Below are 14,698 nucleotides of genomic sequence, written 5' to 3' on the forward strand. Positions count from 1 at the left end.
GTGTGTGTGTGTGTGTGTTACGGACAGCAAAGCCCTGTCTCTCTGTTATTTCACTTGACCTTTTTCTGTGTTGATTGAGCTGTGTTGAAGCAGCAAAAAAGGACATTATGTTAAATGAAGAGTTTCTGTCTCTGATAGTTGATATAATAATGTAAGTGCATCATTAAGCCTACATGAACTCCATGGTGTTCGGGGATGAATAGTCTCTCCTATTGCTATTGTACTATTTTTTCAGCAAAAGTTACATTAATCATTAGTAATGTAGCAGCCTAGTTTTGAATGGCAGGGTCCCTGCTATCACATGTTGATACAAATATAACATTTACATAATAAATCAACTACATGCTTCCCAAATGCTGTAATAAATTAAGCATGATGAGTTGACTTGAAACTGTTTAATGTTGCACTTTTTATATGTAGAAGAAAAGTTTTGTCATTTTATTTAATCTGAGCAACAACTTGAGGCAGTTTAATGTTGATTAACATGGGCAGAATTATTATAGTGTTCCCAATGTTAAAAGGATAAAGCCATTGTTTACACATTTGGTAAAAAAATGTATATATATTTTTTTTTTTACTGTACCGAAAATGAACCGAACCGTGACCTCTAAACCGAGGTACGTACCGAACCGAAATTTTTGTGTACCGTTGTCTGTATCTGTCCCTATTTCAAATAAACCTTTATAACATGTAAAGCACTTTAAGTCGCGAGAGAAAAGCGCTATATAAATATAATTCACTTCACTTTTGCCATTTTAAGGTAGGGCATGGCAGAGGTTTGCCATCACGGAGTGCTGTTCTAGTTCCTAATACTTTGTGTTCTATGTTGCTTACACCAGTAAGGAAAACAGTGTCACACTTGCCTGGACTTTTCCTTTGACGAAGGTGGTTATGTCGTTCTCGTTCTCAAAGATGGAGAGAGTCTGCAGCATGTTGTGCTCCAGCCACTCCCAGTGCTCCGTGATCTCCTTACGCGATGTTCCTGCAATGGAAGATGAAGATGTGTGAAGAGATAAACACAACCATACTTTGTCTGTTTCTGGCACAGACAACAACTGTTAATGGAATTAGCGAACCTCAACCACTCTCCCTCCTCTGCACACCACTATTCCTGGCAATTGCACTCGCGACAAATGAGCCATGAATCGTTCCGCGGCGAGGAATTAAGAGCAAATGGTGAAGCAGAGGGCAAAGAACAAGAAGAGGATAGAAACTACAGCAGCTTCGAACATCTGGCAATTGGCCTCCATTTGATGACTGTAAATACCATTTGTGGCACGCGCTAAGGGTTGTGTTCAAATTGTTTCTAGACATGTTAGCACACATGTAACACAATATACACTACCGTTCAAAAGTTTGGGGTCACCCAAACAATTTAGTGGAATAGCCTTCATTTCTAAGAACAAGAATAGACTGTCGAGTTTCAGATGAAAGTTCTCTTTTTCTGGCCATTTTGAGCGTTTAATTGACCCCACAAATGTGATGCTCCAGAAAGTCAATCTGCTCAAAGATGGTCAGTTTTGTAGCTTCTGTAACGAGCTAAACTGTTTTCGGATGTGTGAACATGATTGCACAAGGGTTTTCTAATCATCAATTAGCCTTCTGAGCCAATGAGCAAACACATTGTACCATTAGAACACTGGAGTGATAGTTGCTGGAAATGGGCCTCTATACACCTATGTAGATATTGCACCAAAAACCAGACATTTGCAGCTAGAATACCGTAATTTCCGGACTATAAGCCGCTACTTTTTCCCCTCGTTCTGGTCCCTGCGGCTTATACAAGGGTGCGGCTTATTTACGGCCTGTTCTTCTCCGACACCGACGAAGAGGATTTCGGTGGTTTTAGTACGCAGGAGGAAGACGATGACACAATGATTAAAGACTGACTTTTCATATACCGGTAGGCTGGTTATTTTGATAACGTACATGCGAGCACTTTGTATTACTTTGCACCGTTGTATTATTTGTGCTCTGCACGAATGCTGTTCGCCATGTCAAAGATGTGAAAGTTTGATTGAATGATTGAAAGATTTATTGTTAATAAATGGGACGCTTTGCGTTCCCAAACAGTCATCTCTGTCCCGACAATCCCCTCCGTGGTAGCAGGAACCCCTATATACTACGCTAATTACACATCAAAACCCTGCGGCTTATAGTCGGGTGCGGCTTATATATGGAGCAATCTGTATTTTCCCCTAAATTTAGCTGGTGCGGCTTATAGTCCGGAAATTACGGTAGTCATTTACCACATTAGCAATGTATAGAGTGTATTTCTTTCAAGTTAAGACTAGTTTAAAGTTATCTTCATTGAAAAGTACAGTGCTTTTCTTTCAAAAATAAGGACATTTCAATGTGACCCCAAACTTTTGAACGGTAGTGTATATAGGGATGATACTCGAAACCGGTTTTCCCGGTTGTTTGATAAGAAAAGAATCGAGTCCTCGGACTCGAATCCCTTTTTGAGAACCGGTACCCGTTATCGAGACCACTATAGTAAAGAAAAAGAGTTGGTTCTTTATTCGAATCCTTCGGAACGAATCCCGTCCCGACCAGAAATGCTCCGTGTGACATCACAAGAAATGACGTCACGTAGCTCAGTCATTAGGCGCAGATAGGGAAAGCAGGAAAAAAATGGACGGGAAAAAGCGCTCCAAGGTGTAATAAAGTTCAAAACAAAAAGGTATAATCCAATGAATAACTTTACTGAGAGATTTGAGCAGGGTAGAACTTGAATACACCTCACGGTGATGCTTGGACACGTCATCAGTGATAAACCCAGGGTCATAGGGTGTTTCGGGTCTTTAATCATCAGACACCCTCGCCCGGGCGACCCAGACGGGGGTGATCAGACCCCGGCCTGTGTCCAAGTAGCGCACCACGGATCCCCCCTACGGATCCACAGCCACCAGGAGGCCTTTTCTGCGGCCTCTAGGATGTTCTTGGTGGCTTTTCTCGACTGCAGTCCTCTAATGCCAAGGATTCTGAACACACGCTGTAGTGAGTGACCAGCAAAACCTCTGCACCCAATCTCGACTGGTTCACAGCGGGCTCTCCAGCCGTTACTCCGACACTCTACAGTGAGCTCAGCGTACAAACACATGACGAACACTTTTACGACCAACCAGAAACATAGCAACCAGGCTAGCAACGCACCTCCTTTACGGCAGCTGTCACAACGTTCTTAAAGCAACCGCAGCACATACACTACCGTTCAAAAGTTTGGGGTCACCCAAACAATTTTGTGGAATAGCCTTCATTTCTAAGAACAAGAATAGACTGTCGAGTTTCAGATGAAAGTTCTCTTTTTCTGGCCATTTTGAGCGTTTAATTGACCACACAAATGTGATGCTCCAGAAACTCAATCTGCTCAAAGGAAGGTCAGTTTTGTAGTTTCTGTAACGAGCTAAAGTGTTTTCAGATGTGTAAACATGATTGCACAAGGGTTTTCTAATCATCAATTAGCCTTCTGAGCCAATGAGCAAACACATTGTACCATTAGAACACTGGAGTGATAGTTGCTGGAAATGGGCCTCTATACACCTATGTAGATATTGCACCAAAAACCAGACATTTGCAGCTAGAATACCGTAATTTCCGGACTATAAGCCGCTACTTTTTCCCCTCGTTCTGGTCCCTGCGGCTTATACAAGGGTGCGGCTTATTTACGGCCTGTTCTTCTCCGACACCGACGAAGAGGATTTCGGTGGTTTTAGTACGCAGGAGGAAGACGATGACACAATGATTAAAGACTGACTTTTCATATACCGGTAGGCTGGTTATTTTGATAACGTACAGGCGAGCACTTTGTATTACTTTGCACCGTTGTATTATTTGTACTCTGCACGAATGCTGTTCGCCATGTCAAAGATGTGAAAGTTTGATTGAATGATTGAAAGATTTATAGTTAATAAATGGGACGCTTTGCGTTCCCAAACAGTCATCTCTGTCCCGACAATCCCCTCCGTGGTAGCAGGAACCCCTATATACTACGCTAATTACACATCAAAACCCTGCGGCTTATAGTCGGGTGCGGCTTATAGTCCGGAAATTACGGTAGTCATTTACCACATTAGCAATGTATAGAGTGTATTTCTTTCAAGTTAAGACTAGTTTAAAGTTATCTTCATTGAAAAGTACAGTGCTTTTCCTTCAAAAATAAGGACATTTCAATGTGACCCCAAACTTTTGAACGGTAGTGTATATAGGGATGATACTCGAAACCGGTTTTCCCGGTTGTTCTATAAGAAAAGAATCGAGTCCTCGGACTCCAATCCCTTTTTGAGAACCGGTACCCGTTATCGAGACCACCATAGTAAAGGAAAAGAGTTGATTCTTTATTCGAATCCCGTCCCGACCAGAAATGCTCCGTGTGACATCACAAGAAATGACGTCACGTAGCTCAGTCATTAGGCGCAGATAGGGAAAGCAGGAAAAACAAAGGACGGGAAAATGCGCTCCAAGGTGTAATAAAGTTCAAAACAAAAAGGTATAATCCAATGAATAACTTTACTGAGAGATTTGAGCAGGGTACAAACACATGACCAACACTTTTACGACCAACCAGAAACATAGCAACCAGGCTAGCAACGCACCTCCTTTACGGCAGCTGTCGCAACGTTCTTAAAGCAACCGCAGCACATACATACCGGTATTGATACAACATACGGTATATGACATGATCTCCCTTTTTTAACTTGTTTTTCTTTCCTTGTAAACAAAACAAAATCACACTGTATATGTGTTGTCTGTCTAATTATAAATAATGCAGATGAGGCGTGTTGGCTGAGTTATTGACGTTTACTTTCCCAGCGTGCTCATAACTTCATGCTTAGCTGCCGGGTGGCGACATGCAACAACACTTTTCGGGGCTGCCGCACATGCTCGTCACTCCCATTGCATGCTGGGTAGTGTAGTTGTTATATTCCCTAGCCTCGCTCATAACATCTTTCCCCGTATAAAGAAATAATGTTAACTCAATAAAGTGTATTTCTTTTTTTAGCTTTAACTTTTCATTTTTTAGCATTGTAACCACATTTGCAAACAACTTTTCTCTTCATAGAATTTTCTTTCAATAAAGAAACAAAGTGCAAAAATGTCAAAGCATCATAACAAACAGTTATGTCAAATAGCAGCAGAAGTGCACTTTTTGGAGAGCTGTATTATTTTCAGTTTTGTGCCCAAGGGACTGATTTTATTTAACACTATATTATCATTTATACACCTATAGTGATCACAGAGACAGCTTGTTTTTGTGTTACTGTATATATTTGTTTTTATGAAAAATCCCACTTAACATACTTTGGGTAACAACAGTCAATATTTAAAAAAAAATTTTTTTTAAGGGGGGTAACAGTCAATATTTATTTATTTATTAGATTAAATTGTTTTCTTATATAATAAAAGTGAGCTTTTGTTAAACCAAATATTGTGTGTTTTTTTCCATATACAACAACCTATCTGGACTTGATAGGAGAATCGATAAGGAATTGGTTCGATAAGAGGATTCGATAATAGCCTCGAACTCGATAATTTCTTATCAAACATCATCCCTAAATATATACATTATATACTCAAAGTTAGAAAATAGACCAATGCTCAATGCATTACGGACAAGTAGTAGCCGTATCCCAGACGTGCTCCTGAAAATAGTTTTTTCTTTATTGTGACCATGTTTATCATGGTCGCAATAACATAACTGCCTTCTCTTCGGTGCAATAACCCATTCCACCAACCACCCTGTTTCATGTCGATATTCATGTACATAATCATTTCACCCTCTGTATAGAGTGTACACTTGTTTTATCGCACTGTATGGAATGGCCTCAATCTCGTTACCCTGCGTAAAGACAATAAAGCTGATTCTTCTGATTCTGATCAACCACATTTTACACACGCACACACACACACACACACACACACACACACACACACACACACACACACACCACACACACACACACACACATACACGCGCATGCCAGTCCCCTAAAGATTAAAGTCAATACAACTCAAACTTTATAATTTAAATATGGTGTATTAGCAGATACACTATATTGCCAAAAGTATTTGGCTACCTGCCTTTACTCACATACGAACTTGAGCCGCCATCCCATGGAGTTGTCCAAAATGTTTTGGTATCCTGGAGCATTCAAAGTTCCTTTCACTGGAACTAAGGGGCCAAGCCCAACTCCGTTCTAATTCATCCCAAAGGTGTTCTATCGGGTTCAGGTCAGGACTCTGTGCAGGCCAGTCAAGTTCATCCACACCAGACTTTGTCATCCAAGTCTTTATGGGCCTTGCTTTGTGCACAGTCATGTTGGAAGAGGAAGGGGCCCGCTCCAAACTGTTCCCACAAGGTTGGGAGCATGGAATTGTCCACAATGTTTTGGTATCTTCGAGCATTCAAAGTTCCTTTCACTGGAACTAAGGGGCAAAGCCCAACTCCTGAAAAACCAACCCCACACCATAATTCCTCCTCCACCAAATTTCACCCTCGGCACAATGCAGTCCGAAATGTAGCGTTCTCCTGGCAACCTCCAAACCCAGACTGGTCCATCAGATTGCCAGATGGAAAAGTGTGATTCATCAGTCCAGAGAAGGCATCTCCACTGCTCTAGAGTCCCGTGGCGACTTGCTTTACACCACTGCATCCCACACTTTGCATTGGACTTGGCGATGTGTGGCTTAGATGCAGCTGCACGGCCATGGAAACCCATTCCATGAAGCTCTCTGCGTACTGTACGTGGGCTAATTGGAAGGTCACATGAAGTTTGGAGCTCTATAGCAACTGACTGTGCAGAAAGTCTTTGCACTATGCCAGGGGTCGGCAACCCGCGGCTCTAGAGCCGCATGCGGCTCTTTAGCGCCGCCCTAGTGGCTCTCTGAAGCTTTTTCAAAAATGTATGAAAAATGGAAAAAGATGAGGGGGAAAAAATATATTTTTTGTTTTAATATGGTTTCTGTATGACAAACATGACACAAACCTCCCTAATTGTTATAAAGCACACTGTTTATATTAAACATGCTTCACTGATTCCAGTATTTGGCGAGCGCCGTTTTGTCCTACTAATTTTGGCGGTCCTTGAACTCACCTTGTTTACATGTACAACTTTCTCCGACTTCCTAGGACGTGTTTTATGCCACTTCTTTTTCTGTCTCATTTTGTCCACCAGACTTTTAACGTTGTGCATGAATGCACAAAGGTGAGTTTTGTTGATGTTATTGACTTGTGTGGAGTGCTAATCAGACATATTTGGTCACTGCATGACTGCAAGCTAATCGATGCTAACATGCTATTTAGGCTAGCTATATGTACATATTGCATCATTATGCCTCATTTGTAGCTATATTTGAGGTCATTTAGTTTCATTTAAGTCCTCTTAATTCAATTTATATCTCATGACACACTATGTGTATGTAATATGGCTTTTAATTTGTTGTGGCTCCAGACAGATTTGTTTTTGTATTTTAGGTCCAATATGGCTCTTTCAACATTTTGGGTTGCCGACCCCTGCACTATGCTGACCTCTCTGTCAGTTTACCTGGCCTACCACTTGGTGGCTGACTTGCTGTTGTTCCCAAACTCTTTTCTTATAATAAAGTTGACTTTGGAATATTTAGGAGCGAGGAATTGGATTTGTTGCACAGGTGGCATCCTATGACAGTTCCACGCTGGAAATCACTGAGAGCGGCCCATTCTTTCACAAATGTTTGTAGAAACAGTCTCCATGCCTAAGTGCTTGATTTTATACACCGGGCCATGTGATTAGGACACCTGATTCTCATCATTTGGATGGGTGGCCAAATACTTTTGGCAATATAGTGTAGATAATAGCACAAAATGCACATTTCTCGCACAAAAATCTACATCCACAAGCGTGTAACTAGAATTTCTGTCCACAGGAAAACATATTCACCAGCTGTCCTGCACATTTTGTCCAATCAGAAGCCTAAAAGAGCCGCCACAGCTAACCGGATGGCATTATAACGCCTCTGTTCATAGAAGGGATATAAGCCGCACCCACAACATTTTAGAAGAAAAAAACTTTCCAATATATTGGCCACATCAGACTACATATGCGTGTCACCCACATATGCGGTCCTCTCGAAGGTTTCTCATAGTCATTCACATCGACGTCCCATTGGGGTTGTGAGTTTTTCCTTGCCCTTATGTGGGCTCTGTACCACGGATGTCAGTGTGGCTTGTGCAGCCCTTTGAGACACTTGTGATTTAGGGCTATACAAATAAACATTGATTGATTGATTGAGTTATTTACACAGACAGATAAATGTTTACTTACATACCTTATTTGTTTACAAACAGTGTCTGTAACACGGCAGTAAAACATCAGATCAAACAAAACAGAAGTCGTCGTCATGAACACAAACTAGCTCGCCAATCAACTAACCAGATTCAATAACTCCACGGTAACATCTTGGTGAATTTACTGACGAATTTATTAAACTGAAACAATACAAAAAGAATGCCGTTGTAAGTTAATAATAAAACACAGACACTCTGCTAACAACGCTAGTGTCATTACAATACGATAGCACGTACAAATATGCATAAAAACACTCCTGCAGACGTCACACGTGTGACGGTTTAGTAAACATAAACGGTTTTAGTTATACTGTAAAACTTACAAACGTTGCTTGGAGTGATGAATGAAGAATCCGTATGAGTAGAAACGCTATCGACGGCTAGAAGACTGAAAGGTTAAAAAAAAAAAATACTAGTGGAAAGACACTGCAGCACCTGCAGTGAGCGAGCTCGTCCAAAAGATGGCGCCATAGCACAAACAATAAAACACCTCAGTGTATTTGTTTGGTTGTTGTTGTTTTTTTCTACTTTTTTTTAATGGCCTCAGCGAAGACAAATCCATAAACTAGCCGCACCGTTTTATAGGCCGCTGGGTTCAAAGTGTAGGAACAAATTTATAGTAACCGTAATCAATTTGCGCACAATTTATATCATAGGACAGTAGGGGTGTAACGGTACGTGTATTTGTATTGAACCGTTTCGGTACGGGGGTTTCGGTTCGGTTCGGAGGTGTACCGAACGAGTTTCCACACGGACATATTAAGTAGCGTAACGCACGTTGTGTAAACAATGCACACCGAGGCACAACACACGGCATGCTAGCAACGATCGGGCTACGATAGACTGACCATACGTCCTGTTTTGCGGAGCTGTCAGGGCGGAGTTTCTTAAATGCCTCAAATGTCCGGCATTTTGAGTTAGGGTTGCGTGTATTTTCGATGTACGTTCAGGGTTAAGAAGGGGTTAAAAACAAAACAAATTGTGTGCGCAGCAGCATTGTTGAGGGAGGGGCAGAAAGAGAGTTAGGATAAACGCGCATGCGTCGCCAGGCTCTGCTTTTTATCCATAGATTTATCAGATTACATTTTTTATTATCTATAGCAGGGGTGTCAAAAGTGTGCCCCGGAGGCCATTTGCGGCCCACAGCTAATGTTTTAAAGGCCCACGGCACATTCTAAAAATACTGTTAAAATAAACAAAAACATAACAAAAGTGAAATAAAAAAGCTTAAAGGTTAAATGTTATTTAGAAAAAGTTGACTAATAAAACAAAGCTGTTTTGTTTTTTTCTTTCAAACTGTCATTGCTCAAAACATAATATTGAATCAAAATCAATGTTATTATGAATTATTGACCTATCCAAAGTTCCGATTACTTCACATCAAATGTTCCACTAAGAAAAATATTTTAGGTGGAAGATTTTGCAAATTTTAAGATTAAAGATTAAAGTACCAATGATTGTCACACACACACTAGATGTGGTGAAATTTGGTAAATAAATAACCCCAAAAATGTATATTTTGTTGTTTTCTTACTGTACCGAAAATGAACCGAACCGTGACCTCTAAACCGAGGTACGTACCGAACCAGAATTTTTGTGTACCGTTACACCCCTATAGGACAGTAACATCATGTTCTGTGGTTAAGTAGGGATTAAAAACATGAAATCATGTTGTACATTTCTTATGACACTAATTTTTACAAATTTCACCGGTCCACACAAACACTCTCCAGTGTTTCCCATAAACTGCCAAGATACCTGTGGCGGTGGGGGCGTGGCTATGGGCGTGGTCACCATGACATCATCGAGTAATTTGCATAATTTACTACAATGATTTGATTTTCTCTAAAAAGGCTCAAAAAATGTATACTTACTAATTAATAATAACAGTTTTGTTTTAAACGTCCATCCATCCATTTTACAATATAATTACAACACTTTATGTACATATTTATATACAGATTTGAACAACAAGTTATTCACTGAAATATATTTATTAATTGTGGTTCTTACAAAAAATATATCTTATAAAATATAAAAGCTAAAATGTCTCAAAGCTCTGCCCTTTTAATTAGTGCATACTAAATAATTTAATTTTAGCCTACTACTACAAGCATATTATTTACCAGCAACATAAAGTGAAACAGAGGCAGAGGTGTCCTGCCACAGTCAGTAACAAATAAACAGAAAACAGTAGTAGTGGTAGATAGACACAGAGCTTCATCAAACATCTGATCCACTGAACAAAGAGCTCCAAAAATCTTGAACTTTGGACTGCCATCAGTTTTACTCCCTACACTTAACCATGTGTTTCCTACTGCCTGCAGACTTTGCACCCTTTGTTATATACACATGTTGTGTTTCTAATATAAATACATTTAATAAAGTCAAATACAAATAAGGCAACAAGAGAAGTATCCTACACTTCTCTTTTGTAAAGTAAATCTGAACAGCCTATATGGGCATCTACATCAACTATATGATTTGCCTGAGAAGCTGGACAGGACAAATAAAAAAATAAAAAAATTAAATTAAATTTCTTATTTTTTTAATTTGTGGCGGACGTAATTCTTTCGTGGCGGGCCGCCACAAATAAATGAATGTGTGGGAAACCCTGCTCTCTACTCTGGCCAGGGTTTCCCAAAAGCTCTACTTTAGACAACAACCTATGTTTGCGTGTGGACATTTTAAAAGTATCCGCATTCGTATGCACTGCAAAAACTGAAATCTAAGTAAAATGAAATATCTCAAATAAGGGTGATATTTGCTTATTTTCTGTCTGATAAGATCATTCTTATCACTAAGCAGATTTTATGTTAGAGTGTTTTACTTGTTTTAAGTGTTTTGCTCCTAAATGATCACAGTAAGATATTACAGCTTGTTGCTGAGATTTGATGAGCTATATTGAGTAAAACATGCTTGAAACTAGAATATCAACTGTTGCAAAGCTGTGTCATCAACACTCAAGTTTAAAACTACTTTTTTAGAGTAATCATTTCTTCAAGCATGAAAAAAAAAATCATGATGCCGAGCGCATATCATTATGTCAAGATAATGGCACTAGCATTTACTTAATTTAAGAATATTTTTCAACATATTGAGCAAAAAGGTCTCTTATTTTTCTACCAAGAAAAGTGCACTTCTTGTTAGTGAGAAAATACTTATTTTTAAGGTATTTTTGGGTTCATTGAGGTTAGCTAATTTGACTTGTTTTGGAAAGTCTTGACAAGCCACATTTTCTTGTTCTATTGGCAGATAATTTTGCTTAGTCAGTGTTTCCCACACATTCATTTATTTGTGGCGGCCCGCCACGAAAGAATTACGTCCGCCACAAATTTAAAAAAAATAAAAATAATAAAAATGTATTTATTTATTTTTTATTTATTTATTTTTGTCCTGTCCAGCTTCTCAGGCAAATCATATAGTTGATGTAGATGCCCATATAGGCTGTTCAGATTTACTTTACAAAAGAGAAGTGTAGGATACTTCTCTTGTTGCCTTATTTGTATTTGACCACTACTGTTTTCTGTTTATTTGTTACTGACTGTGGCAGGACACCTCTGCCTCTGTTTCACTTTATGTTGCTGGTAAATAATATGGTTGTAGTAGTAGGCTAAAGTTAAATTATTTAGTATGCACTAATTAAAGGGGCAGAGCTTTAAGAGACATTTTAGCTTTTATATTTTATAAGATATATTTTTTGTAAGAACCACAATTAATAAATATATTTCAGTGAATAACTTATTGTTCAAATCTGTATATAAATATGTACATAAAGTATTGTAATTATATTGTAAAATGGATGAATGGATGGACGTTTAAAACAAAACTGTTATTAATTAGTAAGTATACATTTTTTGAGCCTTTTTAGAGAAAATCATATCATTGTAGTAAATTATGCAAATCACTCGATTATGTCATGTTGGCCACGCCCATAACCACGCCCCCACCGCCACAGGTATCTTGGCAGTTTATGGGAAACACTGTTAGTTCAAATAAAATACCCCTAATTTTTGTATTTTTTTCCCTTGTTTTTGAACACTGACTTTTTGCAGTGTGGACATGGACCAATCAGTCCGTAATTTTTTTGGCATACCTAAAACCTCAATCTTAAACACAAATGGACCTGTATTCCCGCAGGCCCACTACAGAATCTTTTGCTTAAAAAAGGAGACTACCTCAACAATAATAAAGTGTTGTTTGAGAAAAACAAATGCATTATGTCCTGGTATATTTCTTGTGAACACCCAAAAAGGACAGAAAAGCAGACTTCAAATGCAGACAAGCGGCCAAATCTTGGTGTGAACATTCACTACTTCGTTAGTCGTGCCCTTTCAAAGTCCACTGGGGGATGATGTAATGCGCAGTGGAAGGCTGAGCACATGGGAGACGACAGGATGTGTGGCGGATATTGGGATGTGTGTGCGAGGGACAGGAAGGCTCTTTCCTTTCAACAACAACTGCAAGCCTAAACGGCGAGTTGACGCACCGTGAGCGATGATCCAGTAGGACAGTGAGTCCGGGGTTTGGTACAGAATCCTATAGGGGGCCATTCGGGCACTCGAATCCAGGACAACGTCCAAGGTTCCCACCAGCAAACCTGTCAACACACAAATACAATGCTGAAGCAATGCATACACTGCAAAAACTGAAATCTAAGTATGATGAAATATCTCAAATAAGGGTGACATTTGCTTATTTTCTGTCTGATAAGATAATTCTTCTCACTAAGCAGATTTTATGTTAGAGTGTTTTACGTGTTTTGGTCCTAAATGATCTCAGTAAGATATTACAGCTTGTTGCTGAGATTTGATGAGCTATATTGAGTAAAACATGCTTGAAACTAGAATATCAACTGTTGCAAAGCTGTGTCATCAACACTCACAAGTATAAAACTTTTTAAATAATAATTTCTTATTTCAAGCATCAACCTAAATAAAACAAAATACATAATAATACAGTGTCATATAAGAATTGATGATATGGAGATAGAAAGGATGTATTCAACAACATTTTTGGAAATCTATATAGATGATAAATGAAATTGGAAACTGTACATAAATATACCGTAATTTCCGGACTATAAGCCGCTACTTTTTCCCCTCGTTCTGGTCCCTGCGGCTTATACAAGGGTGCGGCTTATTTACGGCCTGTTCTTCTCCGACACCGACGAAGAGGATTTGGGTGGTTTTAGTACGCAGGAGGAAGACGATGACACAATGATTAAAGACTGACTTTTCATATACCGGTAGGCTGCTTATTTTGATAACGTACATGCGAGCACTTTGTATTACTTTGCACCGTTGTATTATTTGTACTCTGCACGAATGCTGTTCGCCATGTCAAATATGTGAAAGTTTGATTGAATGATTGAAAGATTTATTGTTAATAAATGGGACGCTTTGCGTTCCCAAACAGTCATCTCTGTCCCGACAATCCCCTCCGTGGTAGCAGGAACCCCTATATACTACGCTAATTACACATCAAAACCCTGCGGCTTATAGTCGAGTGCGGCTTATATATGGAGCAATCTGTATTTTCCCCTTAATTTAGCTGGTGCGGCTTATAGTCAGGTGCGGCTTATAGTCCGGAAATTACGGTACTCAAGACAAAGATGGCAAAAATTATTGCTATGTTACATAAAATTAAAAACTCTGTAAATCAAAAGGCTCTTAACATGCTATATAATTATTTTGTACTCCCATATCTTAATTATTGTGTTGAAATCTGGGGTAACAATTACAAATCAAACATCAACTCTATGTTCTTACTTCAAAAGAAAGCGATTAGAATTGTAAATTATGCGGATTATCATGACCATACCAATGCTCTGTTTATTCAATTAGAAACATTAAAACTGCACGATCTTGTTGACCTCAACACTGCTCTTGTGACGTACAAAGCTCATAACCACATGCTGCCTGGGTGTCTACAGGAGAGGTTCAAACCTAGGGAGAGTCCCTTTGACCTCAGAGGTTCAGCTGTCTTTCAGAAAGCAAACATAAGAACAAGCTTAAAAAGTAGATGTGTTTCTGTCAGGGGGGTTCAACTGTAGAACAGCTTGGATGATTCCTTAAAATGTTCCAGTTCCATTCACACATTTAAAAAACACTTTAAAGACCAATGTCTTGAAAAAATGTATCACTCTTGAATCAACACAGTAGTTAATACTATGATCAATGTTAATTAAAAACTAAATGTGGGATATAAATAATAATGGGAGTATAATTGTTTGTATGTAGTATATAATTGGTGCAAAGGTTTAACACGTGTACTAGGATATTTCACATGCCTTTACTGTGTACCGGTATATAATTGAACTGTGTTTATGTTGTGTATAATGTGTATTTATAATATGTTGTGCAAAGGACA

At 39.1% G+C, this 14,698-nt stretch overlaps 1 protein-coding gene across 4 annotated transcripts in view; it reads right to left on the bottom strand.

The window, feature by feature from the left end:
* The window catches only part of tbc1d9 (TBC1 domain family, member 9 (with GRAM domain)), a 111,736-nt gene that overhangs the window by 53,073 nt on the left and 43,965 nt on the right, over nt 1-14,698 (bottom strand). For all 4 annotated transcript variants that reach the window (XR_009823804.1, XM_062032880.1, XM_062032881.1 and 1 more), the window contains 2 exons: nt 12,816-12,926; nt 864-982 (listed from right to left, as the gene is read on the bottom strand). Coding sequence is in view for 3 of the 4 variants with exons in the window: in XM_062032880.1 (XP_061888864.1) it covers nt 864-982; nt 12,816-12,926 (230 nt within the window). In the remaining variant the exon portion in view is untranslated. The remainder of the gene's footprint in view (nt 1-863; nt 983-12,815; nt 12,927-14,698) is intronic.

This window comes from Entelurus aequoreus, linkage group LG22 (assembly GCF_033978785.1).
Source record: "Entelurus aequoreus isolate RoL-2023_Sb linkage group LG22, RoL_Eaeq_v1.1, whole genome shotgun sequence".
Lineage (NCBI taxonomy): Eukaryota > Metazoa > Chordata > Actinopteri > Syngnathiformes > Syngnathidae > Entelurus > Entelurus aequoreus.